This window comes from Hylaeus volcanicus, chromosome 2 (genome assembly GCF_026283585.1).
Source record: "Hylaeus volcanicus isolate JK05 chromosome 2, UHH_iyHylVolc1.0_haploid, whole genome shotgun sequence".
NCBI lineage: Eukaryota > Metazoa > Arthropoda > Insecta > Hymenoptera > Colletidae > Hylaeus > Hylaeus volcanicus.
In genome coordinates, this window is record NC_071977.1 from 18,671,259 (window position 1) to 18,692,300 (window position 21,042).

General features: G+C 38.5%; 1 protein-coding gene across 12 annotated transcripts in view; it reads right to left on the reverse strand.

Moving 5' to 3' along the window:
- Nucleotides 1-3,111: 3,111 nt before the first annotated feature.
- The window catches only part of LOC128873014 (titin), a 110,004-nt gene continuing 92,073 nt past the window's right edge, over nt 3,112-21,042 (reverse strand). For 7 of the 12 annotated variants that reach the window (XM_054116295.1, XM_054116287.1, XM_054116289.1 and 4 more), the window contains 8 exons: nt 17,536-20,562; nt 16,458-16,677; nt 13,653-14,447; nt 10,985-11,170; nt 9,000-9,512; nt 5,903-6,000; nt 5,532-5,712; nt 3,112-5,260 (listed from right to left, as the gene is read on the reverse strand). In XM_054116295.1, the coding sequence (XP_053972270.1) occupies nt 5,151-5,260; nt 5,532-5,712; nt 5,903-6,000; nt 9,000-9,512; nt 10,985-11,170; nt 13,653-14,447; nt 16,458-16,677; nt 17,536-20,562 (5,130 nt within the window). In that variant the 3' untranslated portion in view covers nt 3,112-5,150. Of the gene's footprint in view, nt 5,261-5,531; nt 5,713-5,902; nt 6,001-8,999; nt 9,513-10,984; nt 11,171-13,652; nt 14,654-14,809; nt 14,928-16,457; nt 16,678-17,535; nt 20,563-21,042 lie in introns of those variants that run through there. The other 5 variants (XM_054116290.1, XM_054116291.1, XR_008456293.1 and 2 more) reach the window with 5 other exon arrangements.

The following is a 21,042-nucleotide window of genomic DNA, read 5'->3' on the forward strand; positions in this document are numbered from 1 at the left end:
TTCTTATTACGTCTTGGCTGGAATCCACGTAACACTGTTAAACAGCACATAATCGCTATTCGAAAATTTAGAAACCGGTTTCCGGTTCGTCATAGCGAAACCAGACAAGTTTCTTTAACGATCAAATGGAGACTTTGAAATATAAAGAATCTGCGAAGTATCCTCAGCATTCGAGCGAAGAAAACTCTTCAAAATAAATAATGATTGGAATGATAGCTTATTTGCAAAATTACATTTGACGTAATTAGATTGTTGATCGTTTGAAAACGGCAGTGTTGATTGAATAGTAGCTTCGAACTCGGAAGGTTTTCATAATCCAAGGGGTTTCCACGAGGGGCTTTAGGATTTTGTTTTTAAATAATAAAATATGCTTGTCAGGGTAATCATGATAGACACTTAAACTACGTCATCTTTTACATATAATTATAATCTTGTGTATTTCTATCTAAAATAAAAGGATTAGATATATACCATAATATGTGTATCTTATTAAAAAAAATTCCTGAAGCCTCTTTTAGGAAATACTTATTTGAATTGAATATAATAAATTCATTGTACGACAGTGTTTATATATATTTCTTCTGAAGGAGGCGGTATTTCTACTTCAAGTCCATGATTGATCATAGTATTATATTTTAATTTTAATTCCACACGTGCTCCATGCATCTACATAATTTTTCACAATTAATTGTAAATATTTGTACTTTCATTTGAAATTAAAAAAAAAAACGTGTATACTCGGCACCACTTATATTTTATTAAATAACAAAATTCGAAAGTTCCGTTTGGAGAACTTTTTAGATTCCAAAATATTTCAATGTAAAAAGTTATCTACGCTGTTCTGTATAAAACTTTGGAAGTCTTTGTTGCACTGATATTAGGAGAGTTGTTACAGTGGAAGAGATTCGTTCATTATGCAAAAGTAGAGAGAGGAAGTGCGATTCTGTAACCTGAATACCTATGACGCGTTTTTCTGAAAAAAAAGAAGAGTGAAAATTGTACCAAAATCTTTAACAATCGTAACCGCTTGTTTTTCTCTCGTTTATTCTTGGATCACCGACTCATATTTTCCATCGCATTCCGAGATTACCTTACCGTCTATTTTCATACCGCATCATCCAACAGCCGTTCATCGTTCATGGGAACGTTCAAGCATTTGATCTCTCCGAAAATATTAATCCTCCCTTAAAAATACATTAACGGTGCTTCACGCGAAGTAACCAAGTTACACTATAATTACTTCACACATTTTCAGCATTTCTCTAACAAATTTGAAGCGTGGCTTTCGTCTTTTACTTCTATATTAATGATAATTTAAATTGAATTGTATATTATTTAATAATATTCAGCAAACATTAGTCATAAACCTAAACATTGTAATGTAAATACAATTCTGATCATCATGAGAGAGAAAATTGTAATGAATTAATAATTAATTTAAAAGAATTAATATATCCTTCGACCTCTATTTAATAGAAAATAGTAATACTTTTAACAAAGTCACGTAATTTCGTTCAACGATAGTTGGAGTTAGATTCTTGAAACTAATCTTAAAAATTGCCAACAAGACTCAACGAATACTACAATTTTGTCATATACGTTTATAAAATGTTTAAAGTGTAATTGTAATTTTTTTTAAAGTAATTTTTAAGAATTCAAAACAAATAATTTAATTCAACTGCAAGGAGTACTGTATTAAAATGGTCCTCGAGATGGTGAAGTACGAAAAGTAATTTCGGTCAGTTATTTTTTCAATTATGATATAGTAATTCAATTTTTTATTTGGAAGGTACGGTACCAAAGTTGGTTATCGATAGGTAAATCTTTCTCGATTCTCTCTAGTATTACATTTCACTTGACCAAGAACAATGTTTAACGAAAAGCCTCATCAGCATCCCCTCATGCATAGAGCGGTGCGTCTGTAGGTGTTAGTAACCCCCGAATGTTAGTAGCGATGTTGCGTTCCACATATTTTCTTTTCTCCTCCCAAAATAAGTGAGTGCCCGAAATACGTATGACGAATCGTGCAACAAGAGCAAGATGGAACAATGCTTTCGATACGTTATTGCGGCACTGAAGGTCTCGCTTATTTGTAACGCTTTATTTTCCAATCTTACTTCACACGCTCTATACAAAAATAGAGAATCGAGACACTGTAACTAGACACGTGTGCCGCAATAACGCAATTAAAGATGGTTCCTTTAATCCTGTTGTTCTGTTAGTCTCCACGGCGCCATCGATTTATTTTTATTTACTTCGAATTTTATGGCTTGGCAATTCGTTGGATCTTCATTCATTATTTTTAAGAGATATTCTAAACATTCAGTACTTTTTCAGGACATGAAAAAATAAATTTCAGATTTTTAGAGCGTAGAGTACTCGTTTAGATGTAAGAGAAATGAATAGATAACCTAGATTCAGAGGTAGAGTTGATGTAAGCTTTGACTGCTTCGACATGACTCAGGATTGCTATATTTTATTAATGAATACTGATCAATTTTACTAGAATAAAAAAGAATGGATTGTGAAGAGCAAAATACTCAAGGCGTTTCATCTTGTACTTTAATAATAAAATAATATTTTATTAATAGAGTTGAAATAATTCTATCAGTTTTCTAGAGCATACAATAATACAAGTTGTTAAGTAGATAAAATTAAATAGAAGCTATTAAATATTGTTCCTTATTTTTATACCTCCTTAAGAATCTAAAGATTAACAATAAATTTTCACTTTATACTAAGACTAAATATTTATTATCATTTTAAATTCACTTTAAATCCATTTTATCCATTTAATAGATCAATTTAAATCTACTTTACAAGGAATTAATTTTATCTACTCGACTATCTTATTCTCTGAAAAATTCAACGAATCCTTCTCCAACCATAAGCTCGTACAGAACAGCAAGGTTAGTCGTTTCGCCACTTATATTCTATCATGCTGATACCCAAATAACGTTAGCAACCTACCATTCTGCACCATAACCAGCGATGCTTTGCTCCAGCAAGTGAAAACCTAACTATCGGCAGTGAACAATCAGCCACAGAAAAGAGAACAGAGATAGGAGGGATGGACGGAATAAAAAGGCGAGAAAATAATTCGTCACACCATAGTACCCAAGTTTTTTTTTTGTATTGCAGAGGAAGCACACATTTATTTACACAGTATATGAATAAATTGTTGCTGCGATGAATGACAGTGTAGATAACAATTTGTGATCGTCTTCTCATGTTTGATTTATTTCTCTACAAGCGACGAAGCTTTTTTTAATATCAGAATCGAGAAAAGACAATGACAGCCCGATAGAAGGACGCACGACATCTCGATGCTCGTGAACGTGACATCCTCGCGCGGACGTCGACTTTTTCCCCCTTAACAATAAATAATTCCCTCGCTCGCGTTCAGCTTGACCAAAAGTGACTAGCATCGTTTCGAACAGAATCACGGCGGTGGTAATTTTAGACTGCGAGTAACTCTTGAAATTTCCTCGAAGACAACTCGAGCGAAAGACACTCGAAAGCGTTTGTCGTTCGAATACGATTAGACAGCAGCTACAGTTTCACTCGTTTAGCCTCTGGCTGGTATCGCGATCGACGCTTCGTTCGCGAATATTGTCAAAAAAAAATTACCGCGATTCTAGTCTATGACGGGGCGGGGGCGACAAAAATTAGGAAAAAAATATCGCGAGAGAATATTTATGAATACGGAACAACACAGAAACCAGTCTTAAATTAGCACTTTGCTAAGGTTTCCACTTCGCTTTGAGTCATCCTCTGAAGACTTGCAAATGTTAGAAGTTCTCTGTGTTACTTTACAATTTTTTGAGTCTTAAATTTTCTTTATAATTTTACTTTAGAAATTCTCTTTAAATTGTCAAATCTACATAAAACGTGTTTTCTTCCGTTATAATATTTACTTCTAGGTTGAAAATTGTTGTACACGTGGATAGAATTAATATATTTTGAATGAATTTAAATGAATGTTCCTGTTTAATTTATGTTCATTTTAGTGTTGATAAGTTACTAGTAACTTTCTTCTTTTTCAATTAAATGTAATACATTTTCAATACAATGTATATAAACTCGAATGAATACATTTTTATATATTTTTTAATGTTGATACTGATTATTATATTTGCAGATACGAAACTTGATTAAGAATGATAATTGGTGTCATTCCTGAGGAATGACAAGCAACTTTGAAAGAAAGACAGAAATTTAATCTATATTCAGTAACTAAAGAATAACTTTCTTCACTTGACATTTTTCTTAACTCATAAAATTAACTTTTATTAATTTAATGTTTCTCTTTCTAAGTCTTCTGTCGATGATTCAAAATGAAGAATCGAAACGGCAATAAAAGAGCTATTCCAAGACTGCCCAAAACTTTTCCTTATTTTTATCCGCAAAAGTCTCTGTATTGATATTTATTAATACGTATTCTGCGTGCTCGAGAAAGAGACTAGAAAGGAAAATACCCGAGAAAGAGGTGTACAGAAGTAGGAGTGGATGATGAAGATAGAGATGAAAGAAAGTAGATAGAAACAGAGAAAAACGACCTACTAAAAAGCGCTTTCAAATCGTTCAACGGCAACAACGACAGAAAAAAAATGCATTCGAAGGAAGCTCACTACGCGCTGATCAATTAAGTAAAAAGCGTTTTCCACCAGCTTTTTCCGAATCTTTTTCTTCGACTTCTCACTATTCGGTAATCAATGACTAGTTCTCCTCGCCCCTGTCGCAAAATCGTTTTCGTATACAAAATGCAAGAGAAAAAAAAAATCGCTAATAACTAATACTTCGTTTCTTTTCGTTGTCTCCGCTCGGCCGAATTCTGCTCCCGAATATCAACTCGCGAGATTTTCAACATTTCCTCCTTTCATCTTGCGATCCGAGCTACGTCTATATTCGTCGTTCCCTTACTTTTCTTTTGTTTTATCGAAGTTTTTCTTAACAATATCAATTGAAAGGTATTCGTTGTTTCGTTTTCATTTTCATTTTCGTGATAGACAAAAGATCAATGACACAAAGTGAATGCGAATGCGTGATTACGGCCGATCGAAGTTAAGAGGCCCCCAATGTTCCACCACCTTCGTATTAGATTGCGTTGTTTTCTTTTTTTTTTTTATTAAATCCCCTCTCGACCATTATTAAATAGGCGCGTATACTGATCGTCTGTTACCTGGCACCTCCAAAGTGGCAGAAGTCACTGTCGAACCTAAGCTATTCGTTGCTGTGCACGCGTATGTGCCAGCGTCCTCTGCAACAAAAAAGAAATTGCAGTTAGCGAAAAGGTGAAATGGTGACAACGTTTAATTTTATTTATTCGAATAAACGATTATTATAGCGTATATATAATAGACGAATCAAACATAATTCAGTTACGTATTTCTGTTAGTTAATTTGTATGGTAAAGGGTTCAACTTTTATTTTAGGTCCTCTTCGGTACAAGAGGATGGAAAAAGTACTGTTTTATTAAAAATTAAAAGCGTTAAGCTTCTTATGGGAAATCCTTTTATTTTATCACATACCAGGAAAGGCTCGCACGATGGTTAGACGACAAACGCCGTTCCGATAATGGATTTCATAGCTTGATGAATTTTCAACGATACGACCGTCCTTGGACCAAAGGATGTTCGGCTGCGGCTCAGCTTGAACAATGCACTCGAATCTTGCTGTTTGTCCACTCACCACCGCGATGTCCCTCAGTGGCTGAAATTCGTATATGTAATTCATATAAGCAATCATTAGAATTAGCTAGTATCCCTTTGTACCGAATTCAAGTTTTATTTATGATATCGCGAATTGAACTGGAGAGATGAATTTATAAAATTAAATTTATAACACAAGTACAAAGCGTTAGATATAGGTTAAATTAGATTACAGTTAGAAGAGATGTTACCGTGATAAAAAGTGGAGCCTTCTTCGGTAGTATTTCGAGGTAAGGCTGAATCACTTCTTTGCTCGAGGCCACTCCATTGGTGGTTGGCCACGGTGATCCTAGAATAATCAGCTCGATTTAACCAGTGCAATCTTGAGATATTCGAACGACGATTTACACTCGACAACATAGAAAAGTATACTTCTCGAGGAAACTCGAATGTCACGTGAAATCATGACGAAAGCCAGAAATGTGTAACGAACAAAAGCAGAGGCAACTCATCGGGAAAAAAATGATAAATCATGTGCTCTTCATAAAGGGAGGTGAAAGCATTTGAAAACACAAACTCAAGGAAATGAAAGCATCGCAGAAAGCAAATGAAATCAATTCTCAATCCTCCGGAGATAACAAAAGCTCTTTTTATTACAGTGAACCATGGCAAAACAGAGAGAACTAAAGCAACACTCAAAACTCTTTGAAATCAGCACGTGAAGGTAAACACTAGAGCATTCCTTTCTTCAGCCATCTAGACTCCTCATCTTCCTATACTTCTCCTAAAGAAATCTGAATTTCAAAGAAGACATTTCTGTAGGTATCCTTCAATGTTTCTTACCAAATTTTCAATGCAATAGTCTAGAATTTCAATATGGAAGCTGCGTCTCCTTGAAAACTGATTTCTACTAAATTAGCCTTGTAAACAATAGTCTAAACACGCAAACTAGAAGCAGTGTCTCCTAAAAAAAAAAAACTGATTTCAAATGTAACCAGGGCATTGTAACAAAAGTAGACTCAGAATATTGGGATTCTTCTCATTTTCCTTCCCTGGGCCTAGAATCCCAGACGAGACCCTCCATATAGATTTCAAGAACCGCATGGTGTTTACTGCACCAATGGGACCGCCCGAGGCCGAGCCGAATTTTCTCCTTGAAAATGACCAAACTTTGAAGCGTTATAGCTTGAAAACTAATAAAAATCGGGTAAATACATTAAAGCTTAATGAATTCGTCTTGAAAAGTACTATCGCATGGTATAAAAAAAAATATACAGTGTGTCTACGTATAAGTCCGGACATACGCAGGGTGTCAATTCTACAACAAATGTCCAACAAAAAATTACTCTTAGACATTTTCTTTGTGTCGCCCTAGTCTCGAGTATTTTCACTTTTAATTTTTTTTCTGTGTTTTCGACTTGACACTATTTAAACGGCCATAACTCCACTAAATTACAATGCAAACTTAAAAATCAGTAAACCATTCGAGAGAGCGTAAAATTTTCCTTCTCCCTGATGCAAAATCAAAATTTATTAGGTAGGTTTAATAAGTGAAAAATTAGGTCAAACTTTAAATTGTGACAATTTTTAAATATTTGAATTTTTCTCTATCCGTTTTTTGGTTTTAAATACATAGTTGTTTGGCGGGCACTCCTCGAGAAGAACTTCCTCGGAGTCTCAGCTTTTGAATGGTATTGTCAAAAAAAAATTCTACGGTGGTATTTTAGGGAGAAAATAGCTCTCCCAGCCGCGTGAAGAGCCTGAGTGAGAGGTGAATAATAATTGTTTTTTAACATGTATTCATAGAATTTTCATTTTTAGAGACTATTTAATTAAAATCTACCTCGGTGTACCGATAAATGATATGGAGATTGCAACACGATCGATTTCACAAAGCAAAAAATCGATGTTTTCGGCACAGGAGATCGGATAAAAGAGTCTAAATTTGAAAAAAATAATTTATTGGAAAAAAACAAAACCTTGAGGTGTTAAAAAACCAGTTTTTTTCCTAATTTGGGAGATTCAGGAGTAGCACCAAAAAATACATCAAAGCCGATGTCAAGCTAATTTTAAAATGACAAGTCGATTTTTGTTGAAAAATGTCGATTTTCACCTAAAAACGTCCGCTTTTCTGCATTTAAACGTCATTTTCTCCCTAAAATACCAACATAGAATTTTTTTTTTGACAATACCATTCAAACGCTGAGACTTCAAGGAAGTTTTTCCCAAGGAGTGCTCGTCAAACAACTATGTATTTAAATCCGAAAAACGGAAAGAGAAAAAGTCGAATTTTTTGGAATTTTCACAATGTAAAGTTTGACCTATTTTTTCACTTGTTAAATCTACGTAATAAATTTTAGTTTTGCATCAGGGAGATGGAAAATTTAACGCTCTTTCAAATGGTGTACTGATTTTTAAGTTTGCACTGTAATTTAGTGGAGTTATGGCCGTTTAAATAGTGTCAAGTCGAAAACACAGAAAAAAAATTAAAAGTGAAAATACTCGAGACTAGGGCGACACAAAGAAAATGTCTAAGAGTAATTTTTTGTTGGACATTTGTTGTAGAATTGACAGCCTGCGTATGTCCGGACTTATACGTAGACAACCTGTATACATGTTATATATATGTAGTATCGATGGTATTACATTTTTTACATAAAAAATCCTAAACAGTCCTATGCCAAGTGAGACTCGAGAGAATTATACTGAAATCAGAAAATCTGGACTCCAAAGCATATAAATATTACAACCTAACAAAATTTTTAAGACAAACTTTGACCAGATACTATAAATACATATTTCAGAGTGTACTGGATAAACTGGCCTTAGACTTGTTCCTAAAGTGCTCATCTTGTTCGTAAACTTCTCCTGTCAACAGGACTGCCAGGAGGGCTTCCTGGACATGGCTCGTTGTATCGTAGCCATTTTTACATATATTTTAACAAACAAATTTATGCATCAAGCTCAACACTTGTACTCTAAAATTATTCCATACTTTGAATTAAAGTATATATTTAAATCGTGAAATAAAATTTTCAAATTTTATCTAGAAGCATTCCAAGAATGTTCAACCTCGATTTCTTACAATAATCGATGATCGATTATAAGATATTCGTAGAAATCGATGCCCAAGCAGACGCAGCTTCTCATTCCCTAAACCACAAATCAACCATCCAAAAAGTCAGCAACAGGTGAAAGCCAGCGCGTGCATTGACGGATACACGGAAAATAGGATGGAATATTCGCGTTTCGCTGTACGCGAATGGAGTTTCAAGCTCGATGCTCGTCGGAAAGATGCGAAGCAAACGTCAAGCCGGTCGATTAATCGACTCAGAAGCAGGCCAGTACCTGCGGAATCGACGTTGCTGGGTGGTCCAGTGGCACTACTGTATCTTGGGGAGAGACTCGGTAAGCTTGGACTCAGGGAAAGCGGACTGGGCGTCGTGTGATCCCATCTGGATGGCGATGGTGAGCATGGTATGACAAGGCTAGGCGGGGCCATCGTGTTTCCACCGTCAGGATGCCTTTTCCTGGCGTTTCTGATGTCCTCCGCTTCGGAGAACTCGCTCTCCGACGTGGGCTCCCACTTGACGGTCTTCGACGTGCCGAATTTGCTGGCAGGTTTCCCCTGTCGACCTGACGAAGCCGTGTTGGCCCTCTTCGCGAAACCGTTCTCTTTTCTCGTGGTGAACTCGTGAACTATAGGCACCTCGATGTCACTGGCGCGTCTCTGACCTTGAATGGTCCTGTTAGTGCTGGTCACGGTCTTCTTTCCCTCGCCGGGCAACACGATCCCGAACTCGTAGCCGAAGTCGTACTTGAAGTATATCAGTCCGGTGTCTGGATCGATTTGCTTCGTTCCTGTGTTCGTTATGTCTCGGTGAAATTTATTATGGCACTGGTATGTTTCAACGAGGATTTTGTAGTTCAGGCTTATGTTGAACTTCTTATTTTTATATGTTTACGTTATAATTTATTTTTTCCTGTCAAGTCTGATTTAATTTGATCACCGTTAACTGTCGAGCAGCAATGAGCTATATAGGTTGTCCAGTTAAAAATGAAGATTTAACATCTGATTGTTGACTGTATATTGTGTTGAAGGCTTATCAAAATGGATTAATAAAATGGAGGTATTTTGTGCACACCTGATAACCTGAAATGTCTAATAACTCTATGTGGATAGGTAGGCCAGGCTTAGAAGGGCCTGGATTCCAAATTTAGAGAGATCTTTAATTTATAGAAAATAAATAGTTATAGAATATTCACGTTTTATAATAAGTTGATTATTTGGGAATATTGGAAGTTTTGGTACTTTCTGTTTTATGTTCTCGATGTCTAAACAGGTACGGATATTTGTAGAATGTTTGTGACGAACAAAAGTAAAACCTAAGCGTCAATTGTGGTATTAGAAAAAGTAGAAAACATTTGACAAAAGAAGAGATTGTACAATTAAATAGTGGGTCGATGAAACGTCATAACTCTGAATGAAAATTGACGTCCATATTGGTGAAATTTTGTATAGCGTAAACTAAAATGTTGAAATGTTGAATGAGATATGACAAATGATTTTCTAGATTAGTAAGATGATTGTGTTCTATGATACTGTTGTTAAATAAAGAACTACATCGTTACCAAAATTCTAAGTTATTATTTTGATTATATCTGTGGCCTATCGACAACTCTGGATGACCATAAATGATTAGTATATTCCTTTTTTGACGTATTCCTTTAACTTCATCGTTGCCTGTATTATTTTCCTTATCAGTATACTGTTGGCACCCAAGAAGCATGAACCCACTGTCGATCATAGATCACGATACAGGGCCTATATTAACACATTCGCGACCGGCAGATATTTTACGTCTCTAATATCGAGTACTGACTAAAATATTTAATAAAATTCTAATGCTGGTCATCGCAAATTAGTATCGTTAGGGCGAAGATGAAAATTACAATATACGTTTTAAAATATCTATGCTGTGAATATTTAGTGTATAAAATAAAAAGAATTTCAAAATTTCTTCATAACCAGGAATAGAATTTGAATGTGTTAATCTTTACTTTGGAAAATGGAGTCCTCGCTAATAAACAATCCTCTTCATAAATCAAAGATAACAATAATGTCTCGATGAATACACTACAAGTTCATTCTTCCCAAGTGCCAACTGTATAAACATTGTCACCTAGCGAAAAGTGTTTAATAATAACAACATCACGAAGTACCAATTCTCCAGTGACATTTGCTGACAATGAGTGATTGCTATCGCAAACAACTATAATCAAATTAAGTACGCTGATTTGTGTCTAACAAATCAAGTCGCTAAGTCGATTACCGTGTTCCGAGAGTCGAGATTCCTCTCTGTATGTTCGTGGCTCGTCGCCGTCGCTGGCTCGATTGTCAGTTGGATGCTTCAGGATCGGCTTGCCCTGCTTCAGATCCGACTGGATGTCGTTGACGAATCTCTCGGTTTTCGACTTGAAGCTGCTGGTCATGTCGGTCATGTGACGCGACGCGACGTCTGCGGATGTTTCAGAGTTTCGTGTTACGGGAGAAGAGCTTGCCAGCGATTTTTTTGAGCAGGCGAGGGAAGTATGTGTCCATGTATGAGAGAAAGGGGGAGAAATTAGAATGAAAAGTCGATGGCGCGCAGCGATACTTGAAATGAAATGTAACGAAGAGTTCAGAAGATAAGCAAAGATACCTATGTAAGTACATATACGTACACGTCCCTTCGAGAGGGAGTTGTTTGCTTGCTAAAGATTCACGTCGACAGACAGCGAATTCTTCCTGGCATTATTTTTACGGTAATCATTGAATAGCAGCCTGTTACCGAAGCCTTACAACAATTTGAGTCGAACAGTTTTTCTACAAGCTATTTATGTGATTTACAAATTATTGATTACGAATTACGAATTACATCCAGTGGTTGAAAATGGTTATTATATCGAACCTGTTTCTCGAAACAGTTATGAGAACTGAAAAGATACTATAACAGTTATACATATATAGATTAGAAGGGTTCTATGTTGGTTATAATTAGGATTCTGGATAACTACTAGAATCGTTAATTGAACTATTTTTCAATGATTCTACTAATATATCTGTTGTATAGAATTTTTTGATTGATTGGGTGTCAATATTAAATCAACAATGCATTGATTATTAGTTCAAATATTAGTAAAGTCATCTTGTTTAATATCATTATTATTTACACGGATATGTAATATATTATTTACAACATTAGAACTTCCTTGCACAGACAAAATAAATTTTAAATTTCATTTCTCTTCTTACAGACTCATTTGTGCAGGAAATAGACACCAAATAAAGTTTTGTTTAGGTCAAACAAACAAGGCACAGATATAAATTAACTTTGGATGTTGTAAATAATATACTACTTATAAATACGTTTAAATAATAATAAAATTGCTTAAAATAACAATTGTACCTCCAAAAATTCTATGTAACAAATGTATTTTTAGAAAAGTATAGAAACGATATAATAATGTTTCTGTACAACCTTCTTAATCCGTGAATGTTATAACATTTTTTCAATCCTTAACCACTTAAGCTACGATTTAAGCATTCCGACAGTCTGGGGCCAAAATGTGATGTTTACATTTGACCCGAACAATATACCAGGGGCCAGGCTCATGATAATCAGTTTTCGGCCGAATATTCGTCCACGAGTCTCACACGTGGTTGTAGCTTAAGAGGTTAAAACTGTTTCAGTCCCCATTTGTATACAGGGTGAGTCTTATAACGTGACGACCTCAAATAAATCGTAAGGTATTTGTTGTACGACAAAATGTTTCAAACAAAAGTTGCATGGTATCTAGGGGGACATACAGTGATGTAATCTGTTTTTTATTACCTTACTTTTTTATTGAAATAGTAGTGTCACCTTCAGTTTTAAATGGAATGTCTAATATTTTTTTTAGAATTCGGATAAATCATCAAATTTTGCGTAAAAAAGTATTACATGAAGTGGGACTTGAAATGAAAAATTACTGAGATATTTATAAAAGGAGTTTATGGGCAATAGCTGCTAAGGTTGAAGTACGACATCCTTCATTATTCACTACTTTGTGATATCTGTTTAACCGACTTCAAAAAAGAGCAGGTTACTCAATTCAAATGTATATTTTTGTTGTTGTTTACGTGTCTGTACATTAAAATTGCCATGTTCTTTGAGTCTTCGACTAAGCCTTAAAAAGGTAGAATGCGATGACTGATTGCGATCAGGATTCTTAGCTTGGTACAAGATCTTAGCTCTTATAGCATTTTCTTCGCACGCACCATAAACAATTATCATAACGTTGTTTCATTGTTACTGAACATCGTAATAAAAATGTAGCACCTTTAACTCAATACGACTTTAACGCTTACCGAGATACTAAATAGGCATTTCGTGTTGATGATTATTAATATTTAACAGGGAACTTGTTTACAGATATGACCTACCGACGTGAATAAAGTCGTGCTAAGAATCACGTTGACTAAGCGTATTTCGTAATACAAGATTATTAATTCGAAGATATCTCAGTAATTATTCATTTTAAGTCCCACTTCATGTAATACTTTTTTACACAAAATTTGATGATTTATCCGAATTCTAAAAAAAATATTAGACATTCCATTTAAAACTGAAGGTGACACTACTATTTCAATAAAAAAGTAAGGTAATAAAAAACAGATTACATCACTGTATGTCCCCCTAGATACCATGCAACTTTTGTTTGAAACATTTTGTCGTACAACAAATACCTTACGATTTATTTGAGGTCGTCACGTTATAAGACTCACCCTGTATAACAGTTTGAAACAGTTACTTTAGAAACCTTTTCAACCTCTGATTACATCCCTCCCAGACGCTAATCACATCAAAAGATATCGGAGATCCATATCGAATCTCATCAACCTCCCACCGATTTGAAGTTACAAAAGCACCCTGCGCCAACAAGTAAGCGTACGTAAACAGACATTGTCGTGATTCTTACTATTGGCAGCTTTCCTCACGTCGGTCCTGGAAACGTATCCGAATTCAGGAGGCGAGCCAGGCTTCAGCGTTTCGTCCCTCTTGGACGTGAAATCCCTCTGCACTTTCGCCCGAGTATCGATCTTTCTCGTTCTACTTTCATCCCTCAGCTGCGTCATTGAAGTCTGTTTCCTCAGCGCTGGAGGCCCAGTGTCGAACTCCATCGGCGACACCACGTGTTCTTGTCTGACAGGCGCGCTGGAGGACCTGGGCGACTTGGCAGAGGGTGGCTGAACCTTTCTGTACCTAGGCTCCTCCTTGTCGCTGTCGGAAGGAGTCCACTTCGGTCTGATCCTGGTGTCGATGTCGCTCTCGTAGTCAGACTCCCTGAACTGACCCTGCACGAACTTCTTCGGCATGGGGACCTTGAAGTGATCCTGAAACTTCGGCTTCTGGGTGTCGAAGCTGGCGAAGTCAGCAGGTGTTTTCTGACCGTCTCCGAACTTGATCACCCGACTGGTCTGCTCCACCGTGACCACTCTTCGGCTGTTCTCCGTAGATTCGTCCATCCTGACCGTCTTCTTGGTCTCCGTGCCGATGGCGTTATGTAAAGGTGGGCCTGCGCGAGCCTCGTAATAGGTCGGCCTGGGCTGCGGTGGTGCGTACGCCATTTCAGGCGGCGAACCAGGTAGAAGAACCGTTTTGGGTTTCGTCGGGGTGGTGATCGTCTTTTCCACCTTCTTCTCGAGCTCCTTCGTTTTCTGGCCGCGTGTCGAGATCTCTTCGATCAGCGGCGCCGGCGGCTCCTTCGGCTTTCCTAGGTAGAAAATTGTTCCCGGGTGACCTCGATCATCAACAGACGGGGCCAGCGAGACGAAGAAAGCGGGCAGAGGGTGCGTCAGCACCTTAGGCGACCGGTTTCACGCGACGTTGACGAGATCGTTTCGAATCCAGCTTTCGGACGAAGATCGCGTATCTTTGCTTTTTTCGTGTGTATTCGGAGACCGTTTGGAGAACGACGTGCTTTCGGAACGAAGGTGAAACCAGCGTGAGACGAGCGGAGAAGAGAAGACAAGCGATGAAGACGAAGAAGAAGAAACGGAAAAAAGGTTGTTAGCCACGAGCCAAAGGGGGGAAGTAGAACCGGTGAAAACAGCGGGGGAATACTCAAGTACGTACTTCGAGTGGCCGAGAAGAAAAGAGAGAAGCAAGCGAAGCAGGAAGAGAGGAGAACTTGTCTTGCGAGGTAAACAACGAGAAGGGAAGAAAGCTTGCCAGGAGGACTACTTGTTGTAAGCTGGAAAAAAGTTGTCATAGAGTGAGAGACCACATCGATAATCGGCTGGTCGATTATGGTATACCGACGCCCATTGGAAAGCATTTCTTCATTTAGTTTGCTCCAGGCCAGGCATGTTCAACTTGATGCTCTTGCGGGCAGCTTCAACGGGCTGGAGCAGATGGTTTTGAAATGGGTTGTTAAACTAGACATGAGCACTTTCCAAATGATATTATTTTAAATATTATGACATTAATTTATTTCATAATTATCTGAATTATCTGTGAAGCTGTTCTTTCAAATGATATGAAGTAAAGTCACAGGTACATAAAACAAATCTTCAATTCCGTCAAATACCCAAATTCTTGTTGTTGCATATTCTTTTGAAGACTGTTTCTTTTGGTCGATTTAAAACTTTCAAAAATAACGAAATGATTCTAGAAGAATTTATCTTAAGGAATCTTTACATCAATTTACCTTGATAAAATAGCTATTACCTAGCAAATAGCCATTATTTTCAGATAAACTGATATTATTTTTATATTCAAATAACTGTATTGAAAGTAGGGTTCCAAAATATAATATTTCAAATAGTTATTTCTTATTTTCGTTTTGATTAATATGTGCTTCGATCTATGCTAAAGTACAAGGTGAATTTGTCACGATAGATATCGTATACCCTTCCTCTGATTTTGACAGGTGGAATTCTTATCACATCAACTGTTACGTACGCGCACTCCTCGCGAACGTTACCGAAGTGGTACACGTACTACCGATCTCAATGATCTTGATAAAAAAAAATAAAGATACACCGATAAAAACTTAACTATTCGTATTATTGAAAATAAAGGTGTCTACTATGACGGTAGATTTGTATCTGATCTTGCCTTGAAAAATGCCACCCTCGAGGACTCAAATGTGATGGGAAAAATGGTCCGGTGGAAATGGAAATTTGTTTGTGATTGGTTGAAATATTCGGTTACAGGAGGAGAAGTCGGCTGAGGAGGAAAACGGTAACTCTATTGTTTGTAAAAGGCTAGCGGAAAACGGTAAAAATGACCGCGCTACATCTGCTCGCCAAATGTAGTAAAACCTAAGCGCTTACAATTTGGAAACGCGCATTTATGATGGGGCCGACTAGAATTACCCTTAACTATCGACGGTGGAGAATATAATTTTACGCTTAAATAAAACTTACAACCTAACATCAACAGAACCTCTAAGGATACCTCTGACTGCATCACTGCTTTTGCATTTTTTCAATGGCTGAACGTGAAAACGAAAGAGACAGCGGTGGAAGCAACAGTGTACATGGAGACTCAGTAGATTTGACAAAGAGAATAACAGAATGGGGTGTTCTCCACTTCTTCCCCACTTTTGGAGTCAAATCCAAACCATAATTTGCTGTGACGTCATATGGTCTCGATGTTTGTTCCTGACCACCTGCCCTTGCCCGTTCGTAGAAAATTTGAACATGCCTGCGCTAGGTTCCACGCCTCATGTCGGATTGCCTTCCACCATGATCTTTACAATTTTAAGGTTCATAAATACCTGGACCAGCGAGATGGGGTTTCACGGGTCTGAAAGACTGATCGTCGCTTTCGTAACCTCGCGGTTTCCAAAGGGGCGGTATTCTGCCGTCGTAGTCGCTCTCGTAGTCGCTTTCGCGAAATTCGGACTTCACGAATCTGGAAGGACTCGGAGAGGGCGGCAGGATCTTCTTCGCTGTCTCGAATTTCTTTTGCGATTGATCCGTGGTGTAAACAGTTTCCTAAAAGAAAAACTGAGAGTCAGTAAATTTACAAATTCGCTGATCAGTGAAGTGATACAATAGCACAAAAATAAATATGAAGACAAACAAACAAACATAAACGTATAATTCACCCTCAATTGGTAGATAGGTAGGAATATTAATTTATATTTAGCTGTTATATGTGTATCAAAAAAACTAAATTACCTAAAAACGAGTTGCATTAATATAGGAATGATAATTGAATAATATACGACATGATTTTAATGTAGAAATCAATGATAGAAATGGATTATACTTTCTACAAGCTTTTAATTTAGTAAGAGGATAGTCTTTTAATTTCAATATATAATTACCACATAAGTAGTTAATTTGTATTTAACGCAAGAACAAATTTTCACTAATTTATACGAATTAACTTTATAGATGAACCTTATATATGAATTAACCTTATATATGAACTAACCTTATAGAGACCCAATAGATAAATTCAAGAAGTTTGATTAAACTCCTATAATCTTTAGTAATTTACTCATAATCCTCACAAGTGACCCAACACACTACCAATCGAGGGTTAAATAACACTTAATAACATCTGTTATAACAAGACACGCCAAAACCAAACACTGTGTCAATCAAGTCCTGTTACAAACAAAACAAAAAAACTGTCAAGAAATAATATAAATACACTGATATTCAAAATCAGCGACGACATTGTTACTCTATCCTACAAAAATAAAACAAAACAATTCGTATCAGGTGTCCATGCGTGAAACGTACAAAAACCACACACTAGGACAATCCAATGATATCCAAAATCTTCGTTTCTCGGATTAGTCTGTCAAGGAAAGCGATGCAAAGTCACACGCGCTCTCGAACCTTCGCAGACATGAATCTCGATGGGCAGGTGCCCGTGGAAGAAGAATAACTCTTCTCCACAAAGGTGCTTCGTTGCTGAGGCGGTTGCTTCGCGACTGGCGTCACAGACGGAGAAAAGGATTCCATTTTCTGCTGCTGCTGCTGCTGCTGCTGACGGCTCTCGTAGCTCTTGCTCTCGAAGAACTCCGATCGACTCTCCGAGTAAGAAGAACGCGACTCCATGTGAGACGTTGACGAAGAGGACTCGTGTTTACCAAAACTCTTCTGCATGGACGACATCGAACTTTTCTGTTGGAAAGGCTCGTCGGTATCTGCCATATAACCGCTCTCCTGCTGGAACATCTTCACCTTGAACTTCGGAGACTCTGGTTTCTTGGCTGGTGGACTCTTCGGCGTTGGACTCTTCGCGGTTGGTTGAACGTAAATCGGAGGAGATCCAGGTTTCAACTCTATTGGAGCTGGCTGAATGACTGGGTACTTCTGCTGCTGTTTCACTTCCTTCTCCTGCCTCTTCACGGTAGTGACCTTCTTACAAATTTTCTCCTGCTGTTCTCTCGCGATCAGTGGCCTGGATAGCCCTCCAGATTCCGGAGGGACCTCGAATTTAGAAGGAGGAAGAGGTTCAGGCTCCGTTGACCTTGGTCTGGTGGGTTGTTTAGGCACAGGAGGTTGGACCCTTCGATAACGGGGTTCTTCGTTGTCGCTCTCGTAGGGCCTCCATTTTGGTTTCAAGTGACTGTCCATGTCTGACTCGTAGTCGCTTTCCATGGCGAATGATCCTTTAACAAATTTAGTAGGTGTCGGCGGAGGAGGTACCTTTGGTGTTTTTGTAACAGCTGGCGCTGGAGAAGGCTTGAATGGGAAAGGTTCCAAGGGTTCTATAGGAGCTGAAGTCTTTGCTGGTAGAGGTGGAGGAGTCATTCGAACATCCTTCGGTGGTAGCGCCGGAGGTTCCTCCCTTTTAGGCGATGCAGGTATAGTTCTGATGCCACCTGGAGGAATTTTAGTTGGCTGATGCTGCTCCAGAGACACCTCCATCTGCTTTTCCACCATGTCGACCTTCTTCTCCCTGACAACTGGCCCTGGGATGTAACCAATTTCTGGCGGTGGGCCTGGTTCCAGTATGATCTGATCAACCATCAGCGCCGGTTCGGCCAAGTGATACAATTGAACAACAGGTTTCTTCGGCGACTCGACGCTTCTGACTAGACCGGGAGCCTTCAAATCCTCCGTGCCAGTCCAACGACTCTTCGAGTTGAACTGCTCGATCTTCTCCGACACTTCCGACTTCTTCACGTCGCACTCGCTGCTGTACTTCTCGTATAACGATTTCTCCTCGATCTTGTTCACGGTGTGATCCACCTTGATGGTCTCAGCATTGTAGATGATCGGTTGAGTCCTCGGTGGCGACGGAGCTCTCTTCATGAATCTTTCCGTCGCTTCCTGTTTCGTGCTCCAGGAACGTCTTTCCATTGTGCTCGACGACTCGCTGCTGGTCTTCTTCATCCCACCCTCGGGCAACTCCTCCACTTCGCGTTTGAACTCTTTGGAAGATGTTTTGTATTCCTCGGCAGGTGTTTGCCACTCGTGTTTGAATTTCGTAACAGGCTCTTCCTGCGGAGGCCACGATTTCCTGGTGGAATCGGCGCATTTTTTCGCCCAGGATTTTTCCATCGCCAGGCCGTCTGCTGATGGTCTTGGTGAAGTGGATCTCAAGGTTTCCTGATGACTGGAGGCGGCGGAATGACACCTGTACTCCGAGAGATCGGTGGATATGTGAGACCTCGTCTCGACGTCTGAAGACGAAGACCACGGTCTGCTGGGAGAAATTGGTCTCAACGATGGCAAGTCTTTGTCCTTCTTCTCGTGGATGTCTCTCTTAACGCACACCTCTTCGACTATCTCTTTCTTTTCGAGTTGGAAGGGAGGTGGTGGCATTGAAAACGACGGCGTCAATTTTGGTGCTTCGGTGAATTTCGGGGGTTCTATAACACGAGGAGAGGGTGAGGGGAAAATCTTTACACCGCCAATTGGCGCATCGATGGGGGACAGGGTCTTCTCGAAGGATTCCTGGAGTTGTTTTGCCTTGATGGACACGTCAGGGCGTTTTTTTTTTATTTCTTCCGGCTTGGGCATGTAACCAATCTCTGGGGGTGGTTCGGGTAACAGGTTGAAACCGCCCATGAGTACCTCTGAGCTCTCCGATCGAGACTCCATCTTGGTGGACATCATCATGGACTCCTGACGCGAAGACGAGCCTGAAGTGATCGTTTCCTCCACGACTGTCTTCTTCGTCTCCACTGGAGACGGCTTGTAGGACTCGTAAGGGAAGTCGAATAGTTTATTATCGACGCCTCGAGATGGACCGGTTCCTTGCTCCAGCTTCGTGAAAATCTCGTGAACGGCCTTCTTCGTGGTTTGGGCTTCCATGGGCCTGGGTTCAGGTTTCTTGACTTCCTGAAACGTGGTCGATCGCTCGTAATTCTTCGTCAGCTTTCCAACCTTCACTTCGTGACCGTCTGTATCGTCAACCAATTTAATCATCTCTTTGGGCCGTTTAGGCGAGGTCTCCGTCTCCTTCGTCATAGACTCGAAGAAGCTTAGAGCGTCTTTCTTAGCTATCGTCGATGTCTCTACGTTCTCGTTCTCGATGGTGGTTTTCTCTTCGAAAACTGTGGCCTCTGGCTCGAGGATTTTCTTCTCTTCGCGAATCACCTCCTTCATCATGGTCTTTACTTCCTTCTTCGGCTCTATCACTGGTGGTGTCTTGTGTTCTAGCTTCATGTGGAACTTTTGCTCGGATTTAGTCTCCATCTGATGAGACTCGACGGTTGATGAAATGGTTTCCGATCGAGACATCTGCATTTCCGGTTCTCCGATCTTCTCCACCGTGCGGCTAATTTGAGACATCGATGAGGATGTGACGCTCGGAGGTGGTTTTATTATAGTGCTCGGTTGGATCGTTTTCGTGGATAACAGTTCGCTTGTCTGTTTCATGGAAGAGTCTTCCCCCTTCTCTTTCTCGGACTGAGTGAATACGAATAGAGAGATTTATAATCGGTGCTTAACGATTACTGTTAGGTTATAAACTGCACTTACTGTCGATTTTATTCTTTTATTGTCTGCCGATCTTTTTAGTAGTTCGAAGTTAAAGACTGTTGAATAGACTACGGATGTTCATGCGAATGCGCATTTTTATGTGCACATATTATTTTGTAGATTGCATATGTTTTGCACATTTTAGTGAGAAGGCATTACACATAAATATGCACTTATTAGACCTTCATGTAAAATGTTCTTCTTTGAGATAGAAATTAGTATTAACTGATATACGATGTTGCGAATATGAGAACATTGTTAGTAATTTATTGTTACGCAAATTATGGTGTTTGGGGTTAAATAAATTTGACAAATTTATTGTAATAAATTTGCTAAACAAAAAATGATGTATGTGCCAAATTAATGTTAAATATTTTACTCCAAAATTGCATACATTTTTCGTCTATA